General features: G+C 40.8%; 1 protein-coding gene across 11 annotated transcripts in view; it reads right to left on the reverse strand.

Annotated features, from left to right (window-relative positions):
- The window catches only part of FNBP1 (formin binding protein 1), a 420,876-nt gene that overhangs the window by 25,818 nt on the left and 367,103 nt on the right, over positions 1-27,955 (reverse strand). For 5 of the 11 annotated variants that reach the window (XM_053696170.1, XM_053696171.1, XM_053696169.1 and 2 more), the window contains exons 10-11: positions 27,231-27,407; positions 491-505 (exon numbers count right to left, since the gene is read on the reverse strand). The exons of 2 other annotated variants lie outside the window; for them this stretch is intronic. In XM_053696170.1, the coding sequence (XP_053552145.1) occupies positions 491-505; positions 27,231-27,407 (192 nt within the window). The remainder of the gene's footprint in view (positions 1-490; positions 506-27,230; positions 27,408-27,955) is intronic. 4 more of the 11 variants (XM_053696173.1, XM_053696176.1, XM_053696175.1 and 1 more) reach the window with 2 other exon arrangements.

Genomic DNA, 27,955 nt, shown 5'->3' on the forward strand with positions numbered 1-27,955 from the left:
GGGACACTGAACCCAATTTTTTTCTTTCATGATTCAGATATATATTTTTCTTTGTTCGCTTGGTATCTTTATTTGAAAAAGCAAGAATGTAAGTTTATGAGCCGGCCCAACTTTGGTTCAGCACCCTGGATAGCGCTTGCTGATTGGTGGGTACATTTAGCCACCATTAAGCAAGCTGTACACAGGAGCTGAACCAAAGATGGGCCGGCTCGTACACTTTCATTCCTGCGTTTTCAAATAAAGATACTAAGAGAACTAATAAAATTGATAACAGGAGTAAATTAGAAAGTTGCTTAAAATTGCATGCTCTATCTGAATCATGAAAGAAAAAAAATGGGTTCAGTGTCCCTTTAACACTGGGTGATTTCCTATCAAAAGTATGCAGAAGCTGATGAACTATGGAGTTACACAATCCCCCTAGTTCTAGCTGTGCCTCTAGATTTGTCAGAGAAACACACACAGAAAAGGTTCATGCTGTAATGGTTCTTACCAACTTCAGAGAAAGCTTCATGGAATAATTGAAGAGAAAGAAGAAAGAAAAAAAAACATAATCCATCAGCAGAAGATGAATGTGATTTAGTGGTTCTTCTCTAGTTTGAGTTGCAAGTAATCTAACACCATGACACACTAAACTGAGTGAGGATAATGTCACATTCAAGAGAACCTGTGCAAAAGTTCACAAGCTGAGAGCTCACTGTGCCAACATGTGACTTATATTTCTTGTGAGCACAGTTGTTCTGGGATCAGTTGTGCTCACTATAGTACATCTCAAAGGGAAGTTATGAACTTTACTTCATTTTAGCTACCGTGTTTTTCCGCCCTTTCCCACTTGGTGCCCACACTACATTTTCTTAACTTATGTTTAAAATTGTACTTTTTTTTATATATACAATCAAAGTAACCGGGTATAAATTAATTCAGGGCTTTGATTACTACAAAATATTACTATGTAAGGTTACTGTTGAGCATGTCATTTTTGCATTACCGTCCCTAGATAACTATGGATTCAACCTCAATCCTTTAGTAAAGATTATCAAATGATATGTACAAAAATATCCATAATGGTGAATTTTGTAGAAAAATTATCAGCTGTTTCTAAAGGACTGTGATCGATCCCTCCACAAAGTGGTTAAACACATAAGTTAAATCCTGCTTGGGCGTTGCAAGCATTAATTGATTAATATGTCATGTGACTGCCGTTCCTAATTGGCTGACCAGCTGTGTAACTTACGTGTTTAACCCCTTTGTGTAAAAGCCAGCTCCATAGCAGCAATGCACTAGCTTATATGGTGAGCCCATGACAAGAGGGAGTAGTAACTAATCACTAGCTAGCTCCTAGTAGTGCATTGCTGCTTCTGACCCTATCTAGGTTAACACTTTAACACAGGATACCAACAGAACTAAGTAAATCAGGAAGTTGTTTAAAAGTATATGTTCTATCAGAACCACAAACCTTTAATTTACTATCCCTTTAAGCTGAAGATTGTGCATCAAAAATAAGAAACAACTAAAAATACACCATTTATATGTCCAATAAGGGAATTATATATGGTCTAGCATTGGAGCACTGCTTTGTTTATGAGACTTTTAATTAGCCAATAAAGACTGAAGGTCAGAATCCAGGTCTGGGAAAGGACTAACATAAACCTCACAAAACTATGCATTGTTAGTTAGCCGCCATATTAAAGGGACAGTCCTGACAAAATTAGAATTCACAGGGATGCATTTTGGTTTTGAATAGAAGCATTTTTGTAATATACATTTATTATCAAAAATGCTTCTAATAAAAACTATAGCTGTTTCAAAAGTGTATTTAAGTATGCTCCGTGCACCAGCATTTTAAACGCAGCCCTTGCTCAGAGAGCCTAACGCGCTTGTACCATCTGGTAATGACTCACTTTGCTAGTTGCTGACATGATACAAGCCCCACTGGTACTCTGAGCAGCTGCAGTATTTAAAATGCTGGTGCACTGAGAATAGCTATGCTTCACATGCATGTGCAGAGAAAACTGTTAGCACTAAAACAGTGATACATTTTACTAGAAGCATTTTTGCCAGTACTGTATATTGTAAATCTGTTTTTATACAATGATGTAATACATCTATGTTCTATGTGCATTTAGATTCTGACTGGCTTGTCCCTGTAATGCGTACACGCGTATAATGTGAGTGCAGGTAGGAGAGCTGTGCTTTCTAACTAAGGTCTAGTTTCCTTAGAAGTGCTAAAGTGTGGAGATTGGTGGTAACATAAACATTCTCTATAGATTTTAATGGAGATAAATGTTTTTGGCACCAGTTTCCTCAATGGAAATGAGAGTTAAACTGTCAGATTACAATTAGATGAATTATGTATTAATTTATTTTTTACAAAAACAGGTATCAAAAGCGACCTGTTTGTTTTTAATTGTAATTATTTAGCGGTACAAGTTCTAAATAGAGAATAATATAAATAAATATACAATATATACATATTCAATTGACAAAATGAAACAACAATATTGCAAAGACGAAGTACTACAAGTGTGTATAATGTGTAGCTACGTACAAAGGAATGACTAAGGGGTTTTACAAATGTTTAACTTGTGCATTATGTCAGAGGCAGAGGCCTCTCATAAGACTGTAGTTACAGCAAATGAACATGAATGTAATTATTATGGGAACCACTGACACTGCAGACCTGGGAAAGTCCCAAAAGAAAGACAAATGAAGCAAGCAGGACGTAAAAAAAAATATATGCTATGCAAAACAATGTGTGATAGTTTAAATATTGACATCCTTAAAACACATAATATACTATAATTTCAGCCTTAGCATGTATGCTAAACGGTAAAGCAAAACTTGCTATGCAGGGGAGCTTATGACCACTAGGTGGCGGCACAGACTAGTGTTTACTGAGGATGCTATAATGTAAACTACACTACTAAGCATGTACTGTACAGCGGCCTCAATAATCATCTGTAAAGCATTTTTTACCTCTTTTTTTAGACTATCCCTATGTGCAGCTATGTAGTGAAACTACCATGTAAAGCAGTGATGGACAAAGGCGGCCACAGGTCAAGAAGCCTTATAAGCCTTAGGGGCAGCATACACATTTATAGTTATTAAAACTCTCAAACATATGGACCTAAAAATACTGAGGTAGGTTCATATGTTAGCCCCAATCAGCAAGCGCTACCCAAGTGCTGAATCTAAAATGGGCAAGCGCCTAAGCTTACATTCCTGCTTTTCAAATAACGATGCCAAGAGAACGAAGAAAATGTGATAATAGGAGTAAATTAGAAAGTTGCTTAAAGTTGCTGAATCTATCTGAATCATGAAAGGAAAGAAAATTGTGTGTTGATACCCCTTTAATCTTCTTTTGTAAAGTAAATAAATCCAAAGAGTTTTTATACAGATATTTGTTTACAAAATATTATGTGCATGTGCTTTTTGGGGACATATAATTGCCTTTTCATGAAAATGGTATGGAATACAGGGGGCCAGTCATATAATTGCCTTTTCATGAAAATGGTATGGAATACAGGGGGCCAGTCATATAATTGCCTTTTCATGAAAATGGTATGGAATACAGGGGGCCAGTCATATAATTGCTTTTTCATGAAAATGGTATGGAATACAGGGGGCCAGTCATATAATTGCCTTTTCATGAAAATGGTATGGAATACAGGGGGCCAGTCATATAATTGCTTTTTCATGAAAATGGTATGGAATACAGGGGGCCAGTCATATAATTGCCTTTTCATGAAAATGGCATGGAATACAGGGGGCCAGTCATATAATTGCCTTTTCATGAAAATGGTATGGAATACAGGGGGCCAGTCATATAATTGCCTTTTCATGAAAATGGCATGGAATATAGGGGGCCAGTCATATAATTGCCTTTTCATGAAAATGGTATGGAATACAGGGGGCCAGTCATTTTTACAACTGAAAACAATTGGCTTACACAGGTAAGAGATATGTTTTATGTCTATGCTTAAAGCAGAATAGAAAGAAAGTTTGGGCTATTTTCTGTTGTGATTAGCTGAATAAATGGTGAGTAGATGGTATAATCGTTTCACACTTGTGTGCAACATGTAATGTAAGGGAGTGCAACTTCACATTTTTTGTTCTCATTCAGTAAGCACTTAATATATATTTTATACCATTTTCAGGGCCAGCTCAAAACATTTTGCTGCCTGGGTTCACTGCAGTCTAAACCCCCCATACTCAACAGTCTCGTTGTTTAAAAGGGGCAGTAACCACCCTGAGATTTTTATATGCAATGTTTAGCTAAGTTTAATACAACAACTTTGCAATACACTTTCATTATTTATTTTGCCCCCTTTTATATCATTTAGCTCTGAAAAAATTGTAGATTTTCTAATTCTCAGGGCTGGAAATGCATCTGTTGACTTATCAAGGCTAACCCTGCTACATTTATGTCCCTTATTGGCTTTAGCAGATACAACTGCAAAACAATTCACTTTATACTAACTCAGAGGTTTTCTAAGTCTCAAAGCGCCTCCCCAAAATAGATATTACTTTTTTTTTCCTCTTTAATTTTTTTTTTTTATGTTTTATTTTAATCTGGGGAATTTACATCCACAGTTCACACACAGCTCTCAAGAGCAGATTCTGCTTAACAAAAAGAGAGAGTGCTTTACTCACATTTCACTACTACTGGGTTAAACTTAAGTCACTGACCAAGACAACAAACCCAGCGCTGTCTGAGTGTCATTGTCAGTTCTATGTTTTGCCGATTCAGCTGCTCGCCTTATAGGCTCTTGCAGCCTCACACTTACTAAACTAATGACAGTATTAGCCTTCCTGTCTGTAGACTGAAGCCAGCACTGACCTCCAAATAAGGCAAATGGTGAGTGGAGTTTGAGTATGAAGAAAAAAAAAAAAAAAGAAAGATGTTTTTTAATGTTTAAAATTGGCTGATATGTTTTTCTATAGCAAGAACTGTATTGTAATTAAATGGTGTTTATTGTTCTTTTAAAGGGACATAATACTAATATGCTAAATCCCTTGAAACTGATGCCGTATAACTGTAAAAATCTGACAGGAAAATATCACCTGAGCATCTCTATGTAAAAAAGGAAGAGATTTTACCTCACAATTTCCTCAGCTCACCAGAGTAAGTGCTGTGTAAAAAGTTATACTCAGCTGCTGTCCAACTGCAGGTAAAAAAATATATTAAAAAATGAAGAAATGAACAGCAGCCAATCAGCATCAACAGTGCTGAGGTCATGAACTCTTTAACTGTGATTTCATGAGATTTCACTTAACTCTCATGAGATTTTATAGTAAACTTCCTTAAACTGAATAGAGAAATAACATGAGTGTGCACGAGGCTCCCTCCCTTGCCTGTCCCGGGACAGACATACTGATTGGCTGTTTAAAGTCCTTTACAGTGGGGTGTGAATACTTAGGAACTTTTGAGGTAAAATATCTTTCTTTTTTACATAGAGATGTTCAGGAGATATTTTCTAGTCAGCTTTTTACAGCTATGCTGCATCACTTTCAAGTGTTTCAACATTTGGGTATCATGGCCCTTTAAGTTCAGTAGTTGTTAGACCCCACCTAAAAAATAGTATTAGTTATCCTTATCAGGTGGTTTCGCCAGGTTAAAGAGCTGGCCCGGCTGACTTTATAGTTGCAGACTTATAAGATTTGTTACTTGCTTAAAGGGACATGAAACTCAAATTTGTTCTTTCATGATTTCTAATGTACTTTTATTATCTAAATTTGCTTCATTCTGTTGATATCCTTTGTTGAAAAGCATATCTGGATAGGCTCAGTCGCTGCTGATTGATGGCTGCACATAGATGCTTTGTGTGATTGACTCACCCATGTGCATTGCTATTTCTTCAACAAAGTATACCTAAAAAATGAAGCAAAGTAGATAATAGAAGTAAATTGGAATGTTGTTTAAAATTGTATTCTCTATCTGAATCATAAAAGAAAAATTTGGGTTTAATGTCCCTTTAATGCATAAGCATTGGTACATTTTGTTTTTACAGCGCTTTGGGACTAAGCTTAATACAGAGGGAATACTCTCAAAATAAATTAAAAATAGCAAATGACATTTGCATGGTTGTTCAGAATTTTATTAATAAACACACCCTATTTCTGCACCCTTCAGGCGACTCTGGTCATTCAAAGCCGCGGCTGTAGTGCCTGAACACTCATTATGCTGAAGAATTTAGGAGTGGGCTGTGATTATTAGAGTAAATGCCTCACTCTGATCTCCTTCAAAATGCTAAAAAATGAATACAAATTCTGGTACCTCAAGCAGTATTGGTGGCATTGGGCTATCTTGGAATCTGCTGTTGATCTTGACATGAATCTGCTGCCAGCTTTATTTTGGGTTTGTGGATAACAGGGCATTCTAAGACTTTTATTTAACATGTAGTTTCAACAGAAGCCTAATTAAAAAGAGAGGGGGTAGACATGATTACATTTCTATATATTTAACAAAGGGCTGATTATGTTGCCTTATTAGAGAGTCATCTTCAACATGGACTGAATGGGACTTCATCCAACATAATCATTTCTAAGCACATTAGCAGATAAATCATCTTATCGGCCATGAATATGAGAATAACAAAGCTTTTGCTTAACTTATAAATTCATTTCTTTCATGGTAATAAGAGTCCACGATCCATTACGCATTGATTCAACTCCTGGCCACTAGAAGGAGGCAAAGATTCCCAAAACTTTCAAGAGCACTTCATCCCTCCCACCTCACTGGTATGCCAATCGTACATATGGCCAAGCAAGGAGAAATAGTATTTAAAAAAAAAGGACAAAGCAAGGAAAATAGAGGTGCAAAAAAGTGTGCCCCGGAAAAAAATATTTTTTTAAATACACTTGGGTGGGGCTCGTGGACTAGCATAAAATAAATGAATTTATCAGGTAAGCATAAATTTTGTTTTGTTTCATAATCCATTACGCATGTATTATTGGACAGGACAAAAATATTTGAAAAGGCCGGCACCTATTGTCAAGACACTGCCACCTGGAGAACTTTCCTACCAAAGGCTGATTCAGAAGCAAAAACATAAAAATGGTAGAATTTAGTAAATGTATGTAGGGATTACCATGTTGCTGCCTTGCAAATTTGTTCAACAGAAGCCTAATGTTTGAAAGTCTAGGAAGTAGAAACAGATCTGGTAGAGAGGGCTGTAATTTTGAGGATTAGGACAAAGAGAAGGAACTAAAATCTCTTGATTGATATTATCAGAAGAAACAACTTTGGGCAAGAAATTAAACATTGTCCTTAAAACCTTTATCTTGGTGAAAAATAAGATAAGGAGGATCACAGGAAAGAGTTGATAACTCAGAAACTCTTCTAGCAGATGAAATTGCTAGTGGAAACAAAATCATTCAAGAAAGATACTGAATGTCAAAAGAATGCATTGGTTCAAAGGGAGAAACCTGCAAGATTTTAAGAACCAAATTTAGATTCCATGGTGGAGAAATTGGCTTAATAACAGGACAAATTGTAACTAAGGCCTGAACAAAACTCTGAATGTCAGGTAGTTTTGCAATCTTTTTGTGGAATAATACAGACATTGATAACATTTGCAGATAAACCCTTATCCAAACCCTCTTGTAAAAACTGAAAAATCCTAGGAATTGTAGAACAATGTCAACTGAAGCTTTTCTTCTCACATCAAAACAGAAAAACCTTTCAACATTTTGTTATATATTTTTGTAGTAACAGACAACCTTATCTGAAAAACCTCTCTGTTTAAGAATTAGGCGTTCAATCTCCAAGCCTTTAAGTTGAGAGACTTGAGATCTTGATGATACAAAGGGCCTTGAGAGAGAAGGTTGCTCTTTAAAAGGAACAGGCCAAGGAGGACAACTGGCCATAAGAATCAGATCCACATGCCAAGTTACAGCAAGCAAAGTTACAGATGATTGCTCTTGTTTGATCTGAGATATCACCCTGGGCAGAAGAACTGTTGGAGGAAAAATGTAAGTAAGTTGAAATGACCAGGGAGTTGCTAGGGCATCTACTGACTCTGCTTGAGTATCCATGGATCTTGGCAAATACCTGGATAGTTTGTAGTTTAAATAAGAAGCCATTAAGTCTATCCGTGGGAGACCGCTTTGTTCTACTATATGATTGAACACTTCCTGATGTAAAGAAAATTCCCCCTGGATGAAGAGATTGATGACTCAGATAATCTGCTTCCCAATTTTTTGCCCCTGGGATATGAATAGCAGAAATTGTGCAAAGATTTTTCTCTGCCCAAGATAGGATACAGAAGACTTCCTTTAGCGCTAGAGAACTGCGGGTCCCCCCTTAGTAATTGATATATGCTACTGCTGTGACACTGTTTGATTGGAAAAGAAGGAAAGTTTTTTCTTTCAGGAGAGGCCAGTTTCTAGAGAGTCCTGAAGATAGCACAGAGTTCTAAGATGTTTATAGGTAACCTTGTCTCCTGAGGAGATCAAACTTCTTGTGCTCTCTTGGACCCCCATACTTACCCCAACCCAAGAGACTTGCATCTGTTGTGACTATTGTCCAGGTTGGACAGATAAAAGATGCTCCCTGAAGAATGTACTGGTTCTCTAAATCACCAAAATAGATGATTCCTTGAAGCTGGACCAAGAAGGATCCACTGAGAAAGCTGAGTGTAGTCCTTGCACCACTGACATAGCATGCATAACTGAAGAGGTCTCATGTGAAACCGAGCAAAGGGAATGGCATCTGAAGCATCAATCACCAGACCTAGAAATTCCATGCATAAAGCTACATTAGGATTGGATAGAGACTGAAGTTTCACACAAGTAGACTGCAATTTTGTCCTTCTTTGATCTTTCAGGAAATGTCACATTGTTATCGAGTCTATGACTCCTAGAAAAGAGACAATGGATGAGGAGATAGAAAGCTCTTTGGACTGTTGTTTCTTCAGCCATGATTGTGAAGAAACAACAAAAACTTGTTGGTATGAGATACTGCTAAAGGTGGAGCCTGTAACAAGATATCATCCAGGTAAGGAGCCAAAATAACTTGTGCTCAAATTTCAGACAAGAGTGTTCCCAGAAGTTATGTAAAACTTCTGTGAGCAGCAGGCAGGCCAAACGGAAAAGCAACAAACTAAAAATGTTTGTCCTGAAAGGCAAAACAAAGAAATTGATGATGATCCTTCGGCATAGGGATATGAAGACAAGCATCCTTCAAATCTATTGTGGACATAAACTGCCCTTGTTGAAAAAGGGAAAGGATAGTTCAAATTGTTTCCACTTTAAAAATTGGAACCTTGAGAAATTTGCTTAGAGATTTCAAATCCAGAATGGGCCTGAAAGTTCCCTCTTTCTATGGAACTATGAAAAGGGTTGAATAAAAACCCTGGTCTTGTACTTGAATCAGGAATGGAACTACAATTCCCATGAGTTCTAGATCCAAGACACAAAAAAAAAACAAGAAAAAAACAAAACAAAAAACCTTCACAGGGTTCTTTGGAACATGGAACAGAAGAAACCTCCCTTTGGGAGACATTGATCTACGAACCCATTCTGTAACCTTGAGAAAACAACATTTATGCTTACCTGATAAAAGTATTTATTTCCGGATATGGTGAGTCCACGGCGTCCTCAATTACTGTTGGGAATATCACTCCTGGTCAGCAGTAGGAGGCAAAGAGCACCACAGCCAAGCTGTTAGGTATCACTCCCCCACCCACAAACCCCAGTCATTTGACTGAAGGTAAATGAAGAAAAAGGAAGTAACACAAGGTGTAGAGGTGCCTGAGGTTAGTCAAAAAACCTGTCTCAAATAAAAAGGGCGGGGCCGTGGACTCACCATACCCGGAAATAAATACATTTATCAGGTAAGCATACATTTTGTTTTCTTTCCTAAGATATGGTGAGTCCACGGCATCCTCAATTACTGTTGGGAACCAATACCCAAGCTAGAGTACACAGAGGACTAGGGAGGGACAAGACAGGTAGACCTAAACAGAAGGCACCACCGCTTGAAGAACCTTTCTCCCAAAAGAAGCCTCAGCAAAAGTATCGAACTTGTAACATTTGGAAAAAGTATGCAGAGAAGACCAAGTTGCTGCCTTGCAAATCTGTTCCACAGAAGCTTCATTTTTGAAAGCCCAAGAAGAAGAGACAGCCCTAGTAGAATGAGCTGTAATTCTTTCAGGAGGCTTCTGTCCAGCAGTCTCATAGGCCAAACAAATTATACCTCTCAACCAGAGAGAAAGAGAAGTAGCAGTAGCTTTCTGACCTTTACGTTTCCCAGAAAAACAAACAAACAGGGCACGCACAACACCCAGGTTGTGCAACAAACGTTTCCATATGAGAAGAAAGATTAGGGCATAGAGAAGGAACAACAATTTCCTGATTAATATTTCTATCCGAAACTACTTTAGGAAGAAAACCAAACTTAGTACGAAGAACTGCCTTATCGGCATGAAAGATAAAATAAAGGCAAATCACACTGCAAAGCCGAGAGTTCTGAGACTCTCCAAGCAGAAGAAATAGCAATAAGAAACAAAACTTTCCAAGATAACAACTTAATATCTATGGAATGCATCGACTCAAATGGAGATTGCTGCAAAACTCTAAGAACAAGCTTAAGGCTCCAAAGAAAAGCAACGGACTTAAACACAGGCCTGATTCTGACCAAGGCCTGACAAAAAGATTGCACATCTGGCAGATCCGCCAGTTGCTTATGTAGCAAAATAGATAAGGCAGAAATCTGACCCTTCAGGGTACTGACCGACAAACCCTTCTCCAGACCTTCCTGGAGAAATGACAAAATCCTAGGAATCCTGACCCTACTCTAAGAGTAGCCCATTGATTCACACCAATAAAGAGATTTACGCCATATCTTATGGTAAATCTTCCTAGTAACAGGCTTGCAAGCCTGAATCATGGTCTCAATGACCGACTCAGAAAACCCACGCTTAGACAGAACTAAGCGTTCAATTTCCAAGCCATCAGCTTCAGAAAAACAAGATATGGATGAAGGAAGGGACCCTGAAGTAGAAGGTCCTCCCTCAGAGGAAGTCTCCAAGGTGGAAGAGACAACATTTCCACTAGGTCTGCATATCAGATCCTGCGAGGTCACGCAGGGGCTATTAGAATCACCGACGCTCTTTTCTGTTTGATGCGAGCAATGACTCGTGGAAGAAGAGTGAACGGAGGAAACCTGAAATCCCAAGGGACCGCCAGAGCATTTATCAGAGCGGTCTGAGGATCCCTTGACCTCGAATCGTACCTCGGGAGCTTGGCATTCTGCCGAGACGCCATCAGATCCAGCTCTGGCACCCCCATTTGAGAGTCAAGCTAGAGAATACCTCCGGATGGAGCTCCCACTCCCCTTGATGAAAAGTCTGTTTGCTCAGAAAACCCGCTTCCCAGTTGTCCACTCCTGGAATGTGGATGGCAGATAGACAGCAATTGTGAGTTTCCGCCCACTGAATAATCCGAGCCACCTCTTTCATGGCTAAGGAACTCCGACTTCCTCCCTGGTGGTTGATGTAAGCCACTGAGGTTATGTTGTCCGACTGGAACCTGATAAACCAGGCTAATGATAACTGAGGCCAAGCCATCAGAGCATTAAAAATCGCTCTCAACTCCAAAATGTTTATGGGGAGAGCTGACTCCTCCCGAGTCCAGAGTCCCTGCGCCTTTAACGAGTCCCAGACTGCTCCACAACCCAGCAGGCTGGCATCCATGGTCACAATCACTCAGGAAGGTCTCCGAAAGCATGTTCCCTGAGAGAGATGTTCCTGAGAAAGCCACCACGGAAGAGAGTCTCTTCTCGACTGATCTAGATCTATGATCTAAAACAGATCCACATAGTCCCCGTTCCATTGCCTGAGCATGCATAACTGCAGAGCTCTCAAATGGAATCGAGCAAAGGGGACGATGTCCATGGAAGCAACCATAAGACCAATTACCTCCATACATTGAGCCACTGATGGCCGAACAGTAGACTGTAATTAGTAAATGAGTACAGCATCTATTAATACCTTTGAGTGAATGTCTGTTTGATGCCCGTGGAGAAAGGGTTACTGCCACCCTCACAACAATGTAGAGGAATAGTATCCACAGCACCAGTTTAGGTAAAAGAAAAAACCTTTATTTTCACATTACATGCATGTAATGTGAAAATAAAGGTTTTTTCTTTTACCTAAACTGGTGCTGTGGATACTATTCCTCTACATTGTTGTGAGGGGAACAGTAGACTGTAGAGAGAGGCAAGAGAATAGAATCTTGGCTTTTCTGACCTCCGTCAGAAATATTTTCATCGATAGGGAATCTATTTTGGTCCCTAAGAAAACTACCCTTGTAGCTGGAACAAGGGAACTCTTTCCCAGATTCACTTTCCATCCGTGGGAACGTAGAAAAGACAACAAGATCTCTGTGTGAGAGTTTGCTTGTTGAAAAGATGGCGCCTGAACCAGAATGTCATCCAGATAGGGCGCCACTGCAATTCCCTGAGACCGAATCACTGCCAAGAGAGCCCCCAGAACTTTTGAGAAAATTTTGGCAGCTGTGGCAAGGCCAAATGGAAGAGCTACAAACTCAAAGTGGTTGTCCAGAAAGGCAAATCTCAGAAATTTGTGATGATCCCTGTGAATGGGAACATGAAGGTACGCATCCTTCAGGTCTATGGTCGTCATGAACTGACCCTCTTGGAACAAGGGAAGAATTGAATGTATAGTTTCCATCTTGAAGGACAATACTCTGAGAAACTTGTTTAGACACTTCAGGTCTAAAATAGGTCGGAAAGTTCCCTCTTTTTTGGGAACCACGAACAGATTGGAATAGAACCCTAGACCCTGTTCCTGTACTGGGACTGGAACTATCACTCCCAGGGAGGAAAGATCCTGTACACATTTCAAGAATGCCTCTCTTTTTATCTGGTCTGCAGATAATCTTGAGAGGTGGAACCTGCCCCTGGGAGGAAAAGTCCTGAATTCCAATTTGTAGCCCAGAGATACTATGTCAACAGCCCAAGGATCTGGGACAACTCGTATCCAAGCTTGCGAGAATCGAGTAAGTCTGCCCCCAACTTAATCCAATCCCAGATTTGGGGCAAACCCTTCAAGCTGATTTAGATTCAGCTGGGGGTTTCTTTGATTGCTTCCCCTTTTTCCAAGACTGACTGGGCTTCCAAGACGACTTGGACTGTTCCTGTTTGGAAGAAGAAGAAGGGGAAGACTTTCCTCTGAAGTTACGAAAGGAACGAAAATTAGAGAAAATATAATAATCGCACTAACATGCACCTCTAAACCTCAGTCTAGGACTGAGGTGCTTACCTGCCCCCTTTGAAGAGAACGAGTGAAGTCCCAGGCAATATCTGAGCAGAATAAACGCTGCGTAATCACTTCTCACCGGAGCAGCTCAGAGATCACGTGACCGGCTTGGGAAAATGTGCCACTAACTTACAAGGCGCGCTTCCAGCCGGAAGAGAACAAGCCAAAATGAAGCCGTTTCCTGTAACGCTCAGTTACAGGAAAAAGGCTAATTAGAAGTGCCCCATAAGAATTACCACGTTCCTGCAATGATCAGAACAAAGGCAAAGAGTGCCTGTCATGAGCCAAATAAAAGTAAACTCCTTCTACCATAAAAGAGTATAACTCCCTGTCTCCTAAACACATGTCAAAATGCCTGCCACTGCCAAAAATTAGATTTTCCACAGGGTTCTAGTCCCAACTTTTTACAGGTTCTTAAAGGTTAACCCCCTCAGTGCCAGTCTCCCAGCCCCAGAAGACAAAGGCACTTACCTGCATCTATCCGTCCGGCAGGAGGACAGCCTACCCGGTATGAGAGGATGCCACTCCTCACATAGACCTGTAGAAAAAAGAGAGAACTGAGTAAACCTACTCTGGCTTTCTATTTAAAGGCAGCAACAATGTTAGGAAAATGCAGCAAGGCCCACATCACAAGTTCCTAACTGCTTTAAAGCCACCACTACTCTACTGAAGAGATTAACGTGGACTACAGCTATACCCAGAACACAGGAAAGATCAGAGCAAAACTACTCTGGCTTTCAAAATAATAAAATCTTGTTTGTAGCGAAGAAATCCAATTTTCTGCAGACACCAAAACTTAACCTCCTCCTTGCACCGAAGGCAAATAGAATGAATGGGGTTTGTGGGAGGGGGAGTGATACTTAACAGCTTGGCTTTGGTGCTCTTTGCCTCCTCCTGCTGGCCAGGAGTGATATTCCCAACAGTAATTGAGGACGCCATGGACTCACCATATCTTAGGAAGGATCTTGCACAGATTGAGACCAAACCTTCTAAGAAAGGCACAATCTGCCCGCTAATAGAAGAGGCTCTGGATCGGGGATCACACGTTTATGCAGAAGTTTTGGACTGCTTAGGTCTTGTTCCAATCCCCTATCAAAGCGCTTAGTGTCAAAATAAGCAGAGAATGTAAAACAGGTAGCTAGAAAACCCCCGTTCAAAAGTATCCCTCCAGTGTAGCAGCTCAACGGCAATCAAGTCTTATGTGCACCGGATATAATGTGTCTCATAACTTTGCAAAAACCAGCAACTTATGGTTGAGACGACTCCTGTCACAGCTCTCATGTATACTGCTCTGTCTCTGGGTACACGTTCTATGAGTAAGGCAATAGCTGAAATGCGTAAGACTGCTGTTACACCAGCGTTTTCTATGTGATGGATTATGGTATCCTTTTTTAACTTACAATAAACGCTAAGTTTTAATTTTATTAGTTCCCTGCCGTGCTCTTTTTTGTTCTTTCATATCTGTTCAGATAGATTATCACACCAAAGAGTAGAGGCTTCTGCAACGTAACCAATGCTAATAGCTGGTTTAAACAAATAACCCGCTTGAAGCAAAGCCTTTCTGGGGAAAGATTCTAACTTCCTATAAAAGAGGTAGTAACTTCTAAAGGATAGTAGTCCGCTTTGCAAGGGTAAAAATGGCACCATATATCTTTGGAATAGTTTCCCAAAGTTCCCCACTGGCTGTAAGTAAACTAAAAATCTTTTTGAACGCAGAAGTTGGGTTAAAAGGAAGATCAAGCGTGGACCACTCCTTGGTTATGATTTCAGATATCGCCTCAGGAACAGGAAACACCTCTGGAGACTTAACAGATGGTTTGAAAATGAAATCCAATTGTTTAATGGACTTTTTCTATCTGAGGCTTAGGATCCTGTAACCCTAAAGTAAATAAAACCTTCTTGAAAAGAGATTGAAGATGTTCAATCTTAAACATAAAGGAGGAGGAATAAATATCTTGATCAGTAACTGACTCCTGATCGCCAGAAAGTACCTCCCCCCAGAAGATGGAACTAAGAAGTTAAGAGTCTGAGTCTGCAAGTAACTGTTTATTCAGAATGACTGGGTAAATGCTTACTTGGAAGAGGGATGGTCACCGACATCTCAGACACAGTACGCACAAAATCTTAAAATCTAGGAGCAAAATCTGAAGAACTCCCCTGTGCCGAACAAACAGAGGGAGGACAGATTCCTTTAGATGCAAGGACAGCATTAGACTGATTAGAATGCATACAAAGATCCAAACATAAGCTACAAAGGTGAGCTGGTAGAGTAATAGGAATTAATTTACAAAAAATACACTAAAAAAAAAAAAAAAGTGGTCAGAGAATCTACTCTCTAAAGGATCTAAATTAATGGAGCACAGTTCCAGTATGCTCCATTATTGCAGAAAAAAACTAGCAGACATTATTATCAAGCAGTGAATATAGCTTATTAGGAGACTAGAACAACTTGAAGGTTAATAAAGTAGGGAAAAATAATAGTAAACACAATAAGGACCTCTGTTATGAACAATAAACACTAGAAAAATGGTCAAAAAAGTGGCTAGGAGCTGAATCGAATGCGTAATGGATTGTGGATTCTCACCACCTTATGAAAGAAATCAAATATATAATGATCAGAACATTAATTTTAAAAACGAGATGCAGGACAATATATTGGGGCCTTTCTATCAAGCTCTGCACGGAGCTTGAGGGCCCGTGTTTCTGGCGAGCCTGCAGGTTCGCCAGAAACACCAGTTATGAAGCAGCGGTCTAAAGACCGCTGCTCCATAACCCTGTACGCCTGCTCTGATGAGGCGGACAGGAATCGCCGGAATTCAACCCGATCGAGTACGATCGGGTTGATTGACACCCCCCTGCTGGCGGCCGATTGGCCGTAAGTCTGCGGGGGGTGGCGCTGTACCAGCTCATTGCTGGTGCAATGCTGAATACGGAGAGCGTATAGCTCTCTCCACATTCAGCAATGTCTGTCGGACCTGATCCACACTGTCGGATAAGGTCCGACAGACATTTCATAAATAGGCCTTATTGACTGAATTGCAAAAGGAGTGTGATTTTCTATCTTCTTGTTCCTGCACTTCAAGTGCACATATTTGCAAAAGATTAATAGCAATTAATTTATATTAACGATGATACATTTACACTTAACTGGAAATAAGGAACCTGAAAATGCCATAACAGTGTATTAACTACAGCTAAGGGATAAAGCCCAGAATAATGGTTCTCATTGCTTCCCCTCCCTATGCAAGCCCTTCTGTACACTCCCTGTGTCGTGTGTATGACGAGGACCTGGCTATGTAAACAGGCCCGGTGACAGATGGGAACTAGCTACTGCAGCGACATGAAGATGTGAATACAAAATACACATACACAAAGCTAATCAGCAGAGCAAATGTTCCTTGGTGTGAGGAAGAACAAAGCTAAATGTGCCCTCCTTATGACCTTTTAAATTTGGTGTCCGAGACACAAGAATACTGCAAATTTGCTAAAATATACAAAACTATTAGCTGGTGCTAATCCAAGCAAAAAAAGCAAAGCAGTAATTAAAGAGAGCAATATGTGATGATGCTGTTATCAATAAACAATGAGAGTAATGGCCCAAAACATTATTATTATTTTACTTATGGACGTCCCAGGCTTTGCCAGATTATAGTCTATTCCCCTTTAATTATAGCTGTCAACCACAGGAAATTGTTTTACATGTTGGTAAATTAGATTACAAGTAAGAAAAATAACTTCCCCAATTAAAACGATATTTTAATCTGAAGAAATACAAGTGCCTGGAGCAGCCGTCTTGTGAACTTTGGCAGAGATCTGAATACAGATGCATACAGACACATGGCTAAGAACGCAGACATTTCCTGAGGATTACCTACAAAGCATTTAATAACGCTCACATGGAGTCTCTATTATAGCAACACATCATCACTACTGGTTCCTGCAAGGGTCACAGAAGTGCCACACAAACACATATACTTCAGCACGTGGATGCTCCCTAGTGGTTTTGTTATCAGTGCATATTATAGGATGAGTCCAATAACACTCAGACAATATGTCTCCTATGTTATCTGGAGCTAATGTATGCTAAATGTGTTTCTGGCACAGGACACTATGGTATGCACACACATCCACCATGTACACTGTGAAATGGTAGAGTCAGTCTGTCAGATCTCTAGAAGGAATGACATGATCAGACGTGTGACATCTGATCAGCTGCCTCATCTCTGCCCGTTTTGAAAGCAAAATATTAAAGGGCTATGAAACCCAAAAATGTTCTTTCATCATTCAGATTTTTCTTCATTCTCTTTGTATCTTTTGTTGAAAAGCAGGGGGGGGGCAAGCTCAGGAGCCTGCCTGATTTCCAGAGCACTATTTGGCAAAAGTTTTGCAAGAATGTTATTCATTTGTAAGAGCACTATATGGCAGCACTATTTCCCGCCGTGTAGTGCTCCAGATGCAACTTAGGTATCTCATCAACAAAGAATATCATGGGAACAAAGCAAACATTATAATACAAGTAAAATGGAAGCTTGTTTAAAATGGTCTGTTCTGTCTGAATCACAAAAGAACATTTTTGGCTTTCATATCCCTTTACTACACACCCACAGGTGTCTGCTAGTCTTGGTATTTAATTAATATAAAGATAACAAAATGATCATTGCCAAGTGTATCTCTGCCCTTTAGGCTGTCAGTTTGGAACAGTGATTCTGGCCTGTTGTGATAAGACAGGAAAAGCGCACAGCTCTGCAGATTCAATAGCACAAGACACATGAATGTAACTGTTTAAGTGTTGTGTGACGCTCTAGTAAGAGGCATAACCAGTAAGAGAAATAAATCGGCTACATACAAAGGTCACACCTGCTCGGCCTTCTGCAACTCCTACAGACCAAGCGCCACATTAGTACAACGGAGCCAGCAGGATTCCTGTACAAGTATTAATGGCTGGGTGTACTGTGCCCATCTCACACCCGCTGCTATACGCTTTGGTAACTGGTGTTAGTGAGTGCAGGAGCTGGCAACCTGTCCATCACAAGACGACTTACAACATATTCCCTAGCCTCAAAGGCACACGTGGGCTTCCCTAACGTCCTCTTCATCATCCCTTTGTGAAAACACCCAGACTGAGTCTGCCGGTGAGTCAGCACAGAAAACAAAAGCAAACAAGGGGTTAAATGAGCCAGCATTGTATCTGCACCACCTGTAAGTTACAGCCCCTGGCACGGTGTAGTGTCGAAATCCGCGACCCCTCAGAATGTGCGACCGTGACGTCACCACATTCCTGACCGCACACGTGACTGGTTGACCACCAATCACCTGCTACAGACACCTCCTTCCAGATTTGACACTACACCGTGAGGGGTCGCAGAATCAGACGGGACAGCTGAGCCTGTCTGATTTTGCAGCCTTCAATGAAGCGCCGCCGCTCCACAGCTTACCATGCCTTCATACATTTATTAGCAGTCCGAAACAGATACTACTAATATGGAAATGCCTATGAAAGTTAAAAATATGTTGAAACTTTGACGAGCGGCTGCTCTATTTAATTCTTTCAACGTATTTTTAACTTTCATAGGCATTTCCATATTAGTAGTATCTGTTTCGGACTGCTAATAAATGTATGAAGGCATGGTAACCCACCCGATCATATAAGTGTTTGTATGTTTCTCCTTTATTTACTGCCAGCGAGACGTTTAATATGAGTGCTACTGCTCTATTATCATAGCAATGATGTGCCGCCATGTCACTATATTCTATTAAATACCTCCGAATGATGCCAATGTTGTGACCGTCACTAGCAGTTTGCTAAAGACGTTACAATTTAAATTCCTCCCGCCATGGTAAGCTGTGTAGCAGCGGCGCTTCAGTGCAGGCTGCAAAATCAGACAGGCTCAGCTGTTCCGTCTGATTCTGCGACCCCTCACGGTGTAGTGTCGAAATCTGGAAGGAGGTGTCTGTAGCAGGTGATTGGTGGTCAACAAGTCACGTGTGCGGTCAGGAATGTGGTGACGTAACGGTCATAAATTCTCTCGGGTCGCAGATTTCGACAAGACAATGGCAGTACTGCAGGGTTATAAAAGCTGCTGCATTTGTCTTCAGGCAGTAATGATAGACAAAATAAAGCAGATTACCTGACCAATTACAGGTTACAAACCTGAGCACAAATTCCAAATGATTGTTTTAGGGAAAAGTTCTCTTAAAGGGACACTGAACCCAATTTTTTTTTCTTTCATGATTCAGATAGAGCCTGCAATTGTAAGCAACTTTCTAATTTACTCCTATTATCAATTTTTCTTCGTTCTCTTACGAATGTAAGTTTAGAAGCCGGCCCATTTTTGGTTCACAACCTGGGTTGTGCTTGCTGATTGGTGGCTAAATGCACCCACCAATAAACAAGTGCTGTCCAGTGGTCTGAACCAATAAAAATTGGCTGGCTCCTTAGCTTAGATGCCTTATTTTTCAAATAAAGATAGCAAGAGAACGAAGAAAATATGATAATAGGAGTAAATTAGAAAGTTGCTTAAAATTGCTGTTATATCTGAATCATGAAAGAATTTTTTTTTTTTAGTTTATTATCCCTTTAAGTGAAGTCATTTTGCTCTATACACATTCTCTACCCTTTACAAAGCATGACAAATGGTAATCGTTTAGCAGCAGCAAATGGGATGATCTATCATTTGCATGTTACTACCCAGAATCCCTAGCTGTAGAGAAAGTAATGGCTGCTTTAGCATTGCATATATAGGTTTTTCTTTTGTTTAGGCTTCCAAATAATGTTTTAACCTAAAAATTGTACAACAAAAAGTACATCTGTGTGATGTTGCACATTCAGTATTACCATTTATTGATTTATAAACTCTACCATAATAAAAGAGTAAATAACAATATGTTTGTACAGGTCAGTACACTACCAATAGCTAGAATTAGCTATAGTGAGATTTGGGGTTGCTGTTTAAAAGCTGTTAGAACTAACACAATCACAGGAACAGAAGAAATTAACTTAGGTTGCAAAGTATTAAAGTTTTAAATGGATCAGCTACAGCAGCAGTTTTTGGAGGATTTTCAATTTACTTCTATTATCAAATTCACTTTTGTTGAAGAACATACCTAGATACGCTCAGGAGTGTGCACATATCTTGAGCACTATATGGCAGCAGTACCTGCAACAATGTATAATACTGTTGTCAACACTGTTGTCATTTAGTGCTTAAAATCAGTGCACACTACAAAAGCTACCTGAGTGCTCTTCAAAAAAAGGATACAGAGAGAACAACGCAGATTTGATAAACAAAAACATAATTTATGCTTACCTGATAAATTCCTTTCTCCTGTAGTGTAGTCAGTCCACAGGTCATCCATTACTTATGGGATTATATCTCCTTCCTAACAGGAAGTGCAAGAGGATCACCCAAGCAGAGCTGCTATATAGCTCCTCCCCTCTACGTCATACCCAGTCATTCGACCAAAACCAAACGAGAAAGGAGAAACTATAGGGTGCAGTGGTGACTGGAGTTTAATTTAAAATTTAGACCTGCCGTAAAAACAGGGCGGGCCGTGGACTGACTACACTACAGGAGAAAGGAATTTATCAGGTAAGCATAAATTATGTTTTCTCCTGTTAAGTGTAGTCAGTCCACGGGTCATCCATTACTTATGGGATACCAATACCAAAGCTAAAAGTACACGGATGACGGGAGGGACAGGCAGGACCTTTACACGGAAGGAACCACTGCCTGAAGAACCTTTCTCCCAAAAACAGCCTCCGAAGAAGCAAAAGTGTCAAATTTGTAAAATTTTGAAAAGGTGTGAAGTGAAGACCAAGTTGCAGCCTTGCAAATCTGTTCAACAGAGGCCTCATTTTTAAAGGCCCAAGTGGAAGCCACAGCTCTGGTAGAATGAGCTGTAATTCTTTCAGGAGGCTGCTGTCCAGCAGTCTCATAGGCTAAACGTATTATGCTAAGAAGCCAAAAAGAGAGAGAGGTAGCCGAAGCCTTTTGACCTCTCCTCTGTCCCGAATAAACGACAAACAGGGAAGAAGTTTGTCGAAAATTTTTAGTTGCCTGTAAATAGAATTTCAGGGCCCGGACAACGTCCAGATTGTGCAGAAGTCTTTCCTTCTTTGAGGAAGGATTAGGACACAATGAAGGAACAACAATCTCTTGATTGATATTCTTGTTAGTGACTACCTTAGGTAAGAACCCAGGTTTAGTACGCAGAACTACCTTGTCTGAATGAAAAATCAGATAAGGGGAATCACAATGTAAGGCTGATAACTCAGAGACTCTTCGAGCCGAGGAAATAGCCATTAAAACCAGAACTTTCCAAGATAACAGCTTGATATCAATGGAATGAAGGGGTTCAAACGGAACACCCTGCAAAACGTTAAGAACCAAGTTTAAGCTCCATGGCGGAGCAACAGTTTTAAACACAGGCTTAATCCTGGCCAAAGCCTGACAAAAAGCCTGAACGTCTGGAACTTCTGACAGACGCTTGTGCAAAAGAATGGACAGAGCTGAGATCTGTCCCTTTAACGAACTAGCAGATAAACCCTTTTCTAAGCCTTCTTGTAGAAAAGACAATATCCTAGGAATCCTGACCTTACTCCATGAGTAACTCTTGGATTCGCACCAATGTAAGTATTTACGCCATATTTTATGGTAAATTTTCCTGGTAACAGGTTTCCTAGCCTGTATCAAGGTATCAATCACTGACTCCGAGAATCCACGCTTTGATAGAATCAAGCGTTCAATCTCCAAGCAGTCAGCCTCAGAGAAATTAGATTTGGATGTTTGAAAGGACCCTGAACCAGAAGGTCCTGTCTCAGAGGCAGAGACCATGGTGGACAGGACGACATGTCCACTAGATCTGCATACCAGGTCCTGCGTGGCCACGCAGGCGCTATTAGAATCACTGATGCTCTCTCCTGTTTGATCCTGGCAATCAGACGAGGAAGTATCGGGAAGGGTGGAAACACATAAGCCATGTTGAAGACCCAGGGTGCTGTCAGAGCATCTATCAGAACCGCTTCCGGATCCCTGGATCTTGATCCGTAACAAGGAAGCTTGGCGTTCTGGCGAGACGCCATTAGATCCAGATCTGGTTTGCCCCAACGCCGAAGCAGTTGTGCAAAAATCTCCGGGTGAAGTTCCCACTCCCCCGGATGAAAAGTCTGGCGACTTAGGAAATCCGCCTCCCAGTTCTCCACGCCTGGGATGTGGATTGCTGACAGGTGGCAAGAGTGAGACTCTGCCCAGCGAATTATCTTTGAGACTTCCATCATCGCTAGGGAACTCCTTGTGCCTCCCTGATGGTTGATGTAAGCCACAGTCGTGATGTTGTCCGACTGGAACCTGATGAACCTCAGAGTTGCTAGCTGAGGCCAAGCCAGAAGAGCATTGAGAACTGCTCTCAATTCCAGAATGTTTATTGGAAGGAGACTCTCCTCCTGAGTCCATGATCCCTGAGCCTTCAGGGAATTCCAGACAGCGCCCCAACCTAGTAGGCTGGCGTCTGTTGTTACAATTGTCCAGTCTGGCCTGCTGAAGGGCATCCCCCTGGACAGATGTGGCCGAGAAAGCCACCATAGAAGAGAATCTCTGGTCTCTTGATCCAGATTCAGCATAGGGGACAAATCTGAGTAATCCCCATTCCATTGACTTAGCATGCACAATTGTAGTGGTCTGAGATGCAGGCGTGCAAAAGGTACTATGTCCATTGCCGCTACCATTAAGCCGATTACCTCCATGCATTGAGCCACTGACGGGTGTTGAATGGAATGAAGGACACGGCAAGCATTTAGAAGTTTTGTTAACCTGTCTTCTGTCAGGTAAATTTTCATTTCTACAGAATCTATAAGAGTCCCCAAGAAGGGAACTCTTGTGAGTGGCAACAGAGAACTCTTTTCTACGTTCACCTTCCACCCATGCGACCTTAGAAATGCCAGAACTAACTCTGTATGAGACTTGGCAGTCTGGAAACTTGACGCTTGTATCAGAATGTCGTCTAGGTACGGAGCTACCGAAATTCCTCGCGGTCTTAGTACCGCCAGAAGAGAGCCTAGAACCTTTGTAAAGATTCTTGGAGCCGTGGCTAACCCGAAGGGAAGAGCTACAAATTGGTAATGCCTGTCTAGGAAGGCAAACCTTAGGTACCGATAATGATCCTTGTGAATCGGTATGTGAAGGTAGGCATCCTTTAAATCCACTGCGGTCATGTATTGACCCCTTTGGATCATAGGTAAGATTGTCCGAATAGTTTCCATTTTGAACGATGGAACTCTTAGGAACTTGTTTAGGATCTTTAAGTCCAAAATTGGTCTGAAGGTTCCCTCTTTTTTGGGAACCACAAACAGATTTGAGTAAAACCCTTGTCCGTGTTCCGACCGCGGAACTGGATGGATCACTCCCATTAGTAAAAGGTCTTGTACACAGCGTAGAAACGCTTCTCTCTTTAGCTGGTTTGCTGACAGTCTTGAAAGATGAAATCTCCCTTTTGGAGGAGAAGCTTTGAAGTCCAGAAGGTATCCCTGAGATATGATCTCTAACGCCCAGGGATCCTGGACATCTCTTGCCCAAGCCTGGGCGAAGAGCGAAAGTCTGCCCCCCACTAGATCCGTTTCCGGATCGGGGGCCCTCACTTCATGCTGTCTTAGGGGCAGCAGCAGGTTTTCTGGCCTGCTTGCCCTTGTTCCAGGACTGGTTAGGTTTCCAGCCCTGTCTGTAGCGAGCAACAGTTCCTTCCTGCTTTGGGGCTGAGGAAGTTGATGCTGCTCCTGCCTTGAAGTTACGAAAGGCACGAAAATTAGACTGTCTAGCCCTTGGTTTGGCTCTGTCTTGAGGCAGGGCATGACCCTTACCTCCAGTAATGTCAGCGATAATTTCTTTCAAACCGGGCCCGAACAATGTCTGCCCTTTGAAAGGTATGTTAAGCAATTTAGATTTAGATGTCACATCGGCTGACCAAGATTTAAGCCACAGCGCTCTGCGCGCCTGAATGGCGAATCCTGAATTCTTAGCCGTAAGTTTAATTAAATGTACTACGGCATCGGAAATAAATGAATTGGCTAGCTTAAGTACTCTAAGCTTGTCTGTAATCTCATCCAATGTAACTGAGTTAATGGTCTCTTCCAGAGACTCAAACCAGAATGCCGCCACAGCCGTGACAGGCGCAATGCATGCAAGGGGTTGTAATATAAAACCTTGTTGAACAAACATTTTCTTAAGGTAACCCTCTAACTTTTTATCCATTGGATCTGAAAAAGCACAGCTATCCTCCACCGGGATAGTGGTGCGTTTAGCCAGAGTAGAAACTGCTCCTTCCACCTTAGGGACCGTCTGCCATAAGTCCCGTGTGGTGGCGTCTATTGGAAACATTTTTCTAAATATAGGAGGGGGAGAAAAGGGCACACCAGGTCTATCCCACTCCTTGTTAATAATTTCTGTAAGCCTTTTAGGAATAGGAAAAACGTCAGTACACGTCGGTACCGCAAAATATTTATCCAGCCTACACATTTTCTCTGGAATGGCAACCGTGTTACAATCATTCAGAGCCGCTAATACCTCCCCTAACAATACACGGAGGTTCTCAAGCTTAAATTTAAAATTTGAAATGTCTGAGTCCAGTTTACTTGGGTCAGATCCGTCACCCACAGAATGAAGCTCTCCGTCCTCATGTTCTGCATATTGTGACGCAGTATCAGACATGGCTCTAATATTATCAGCGCACTCTGTTCTCACCCCAGAGTGGTCGCGTTTACCCCTAATTTCTGGCAATTTAGATAATACTTCAGTCATAACATTAGCCATGTCTTGCAAAGTGATTTGTATGGGCCGCCCTGATGTACTTGGCGCCACAATATCACGCACCTCCCGAGCGGGAGATGAAGGTACTGACACGTGAGGAGAGTTAGTCGGCATAACTTCCCCCTCGTTGTCTGGTGAAATTTTCTTTACATGTACACTTTTATTTAAAGTAGCATCAATGCAATTAGTACACAAATTTCTATTGGGCTCCACATTGGCCTTTGAACATATTGCACAAAGAGTTTCCTCTGTGTCAGACATGTTTAACAAACTAGCAATGAAACTAATGAAGCCTGATGAAACAGACAGCAGTCTGAGAAACGCGTTGCTTGTTCTTTTAATATCTAGTGTCATGAGACACTGAGATTTTTATTTTATTAATAAAATTTGGTTTTATGTAAACCTCTTTGTGAGAGTCTGAGCTCTGTCAGTCCGGCAAGACATTGGAGAAACCAGTTTCCTTGCAGTGTCAGTGAGCTGGGACACTGTGAGATCCCAGTCTGTTTGATTTAGCACAATTGGGTGCTGCTCCACTTGTGAGTACCTTTTTGATTACCTAACAAATCTCTTTCACCAACTGTATTACACTAGGAGGCGCCTTTGTCTTTTTGTGATTTTTTTCACAGAGAAAACTTGCTCTTAGCAATGAAACTAGCAAGCTTGGAAAATACTTTTGAAATAAATTTACAAGCAATATAAAAAACGTTACTGTGCCTTTAAGAAGCACAAAAAAACTGTCACAGTTGAAATAACAATGAACCAAATTAGTTATAGCAACCAAATTTTCACAGTAAATGCATTAAGTTAGCAAAGGATTGCACCCACCAGCAAATGGATGATTAACCCCTTAATACCCAAAAAACGGATAACAGATATAAAACGTTGTATCACAGTCAAAAGCACAGTCTCACAGGTCTGCTGTGAGTGATTACCTCCCTCAAAACTAGTTTTGGAGACCCCTGGGCTCAGTAGAGACGTCCTGGATCATGGGGGAAGGAATAGGAAGACTGTGAGTGAATTCTTACTGCGCAAGAAAGCGCCAAAATAGGCCCCTCCCACTCATATTATAACAGTGGGGAAGCTCAGTAAACTGAATTTATTCATAAATAAACGACAGCCATGTGGAAAAATAATGCCCAAAAATTTTATCACCAAGTACCTCAGAGAAAAACGATTAACATGCCAGAAAACCGTTTTAAATAAAATTATGAAATGATACTAATAAGCCTGCTGCTAGTCGCTTTCACTGCAGTGGGGGCTCAAATATAAGTTAAATGTATACAGTATTTTCTTAGTGAAGTTCCATTCCCCAGAAATACCTCAGTGTAACATACATACATATCAGCCTGATACCAGTCGCTACTACTGCATTTAAGGCTGCACTTACATTATATGGGTATTAGCAGTATTTTCTTAGTCAATTCCATTCCTAGAAAATAATATACTGCAACATACCTCCTTGCAGGTGAACCCTGCCCGCTGTCCCCTGTTCTGAAGTTACCTCACTCCTCAGAATGGCCGAGAACAGCAAATGGATCTTAGTTACGACCGCTAAGATCATACATAAACTCAGGTAGATTCTTCTTCTAATGCTGCCTGAGGAAAAACAACACACTCCGGTGCTGTTTAAAATAACAAACTTTTGATTGAAGATATAAAAACTAATTTTAATAACCACAGTCCTCTCACACGTCCTATATATTAGTTAGGTGCAAGAGAATGACTGGGTATGACGTAGAGGGGAGGAGCTATATAGCAGCTCTGCTTGGGTGATCCTCTTGCACTTCCTGTTAGGGAGGAGATATAATCCCATAAGTAATGGATGACCCGTGGACTGACTACACTTAACAGGAGAAATAGGTTTGTTTTTTTCAAATTGTATAACGTACCTGAGCTCACCTTGGATAATATTTTAACAAAGAATATAAGATAGCTAAGAAAAACTGATAATAGAAGTAAATTGGAAAGCCGTTTAAAATTCTTTGCTCTATAAAATCCATTTAAGTTTAATTTTTGACTTGTCCCAGTAGACAGGGGTCGCAGCTGTTACTGATATAAGAAGGACCAATTGAAGACAAATAACACGTGCCCTTCCCTACTGTTTGAGTAACAGTATTCAAGAGATACGAACAGCAAGACATACAAGACTTACCCCACGCTTTAGACTTCTGAAGCAGTGGATTTTGGGTTTGGAGGTCATGAAGTCGTTGAAGCGATGGGAGAGGGGTTCCTTTTGCTGCTTAGGAGACTGGGGGCCATTGGGAACAGCAGAGGGAGAGGCAGGGGGAGGAGGAGGGGGCTGATGAGGGGATGTTAGAAGGGACATAAGCTATGCGTAAGAAGGAGTAGTGAAAGAATACAAATCAAATAAAAAAAAATACAGGAAACAAAAAACACAAAATCAAAATGAGGATTAAACAATATTTATTCCAAACCAAAAGTAAAGAAAACCTTATCTTAAATGTTCATGGTTTGGAAAGAAAAGAGGAAAAAAACTATGTTAAGATGGATGAAATGTAAGAATTAACAGTCCCCACATATGGGGTCAGAAAGCAAAGCCGTGCAAACCTCGCCATGCAAATCACAACCGGCATCCATGGGACAATTTCACTGCTTTCTAAATTTCTCTTTTATTTCTACTCCATACGTAATAACGAGGCAGTGAGTGATCAAATGTCCTAATCAAAATGACAGAGGTAGTTTGGAGTAGACCTGGAATTAAGGTTTTAAATGGTTGAAGAACTTTACAGCAGTGAATTTTGTGCACATACAATGATGCTCCCAACAACAGAAGTGAGGAGGAGGCCACCCTTTTGATTACCCTCTCCCTTTAGTGGCAGCTAGCATAATTACTAAGCCATACAAAAAGTGTATGTG

Source organism: Bombina bombina, chromosome 12 (assembly GCF_027579735.1).
Source record: "Bombina bombina isolate aBomBom1 chromosome 12, aBomBom1.pri, whole genome shotgun sequence".
NCBI lineage: Eukaryota > Metazoa > Chordata > Amphibia > Anura > Bombinatoridae > Bombina > Bombina bombina.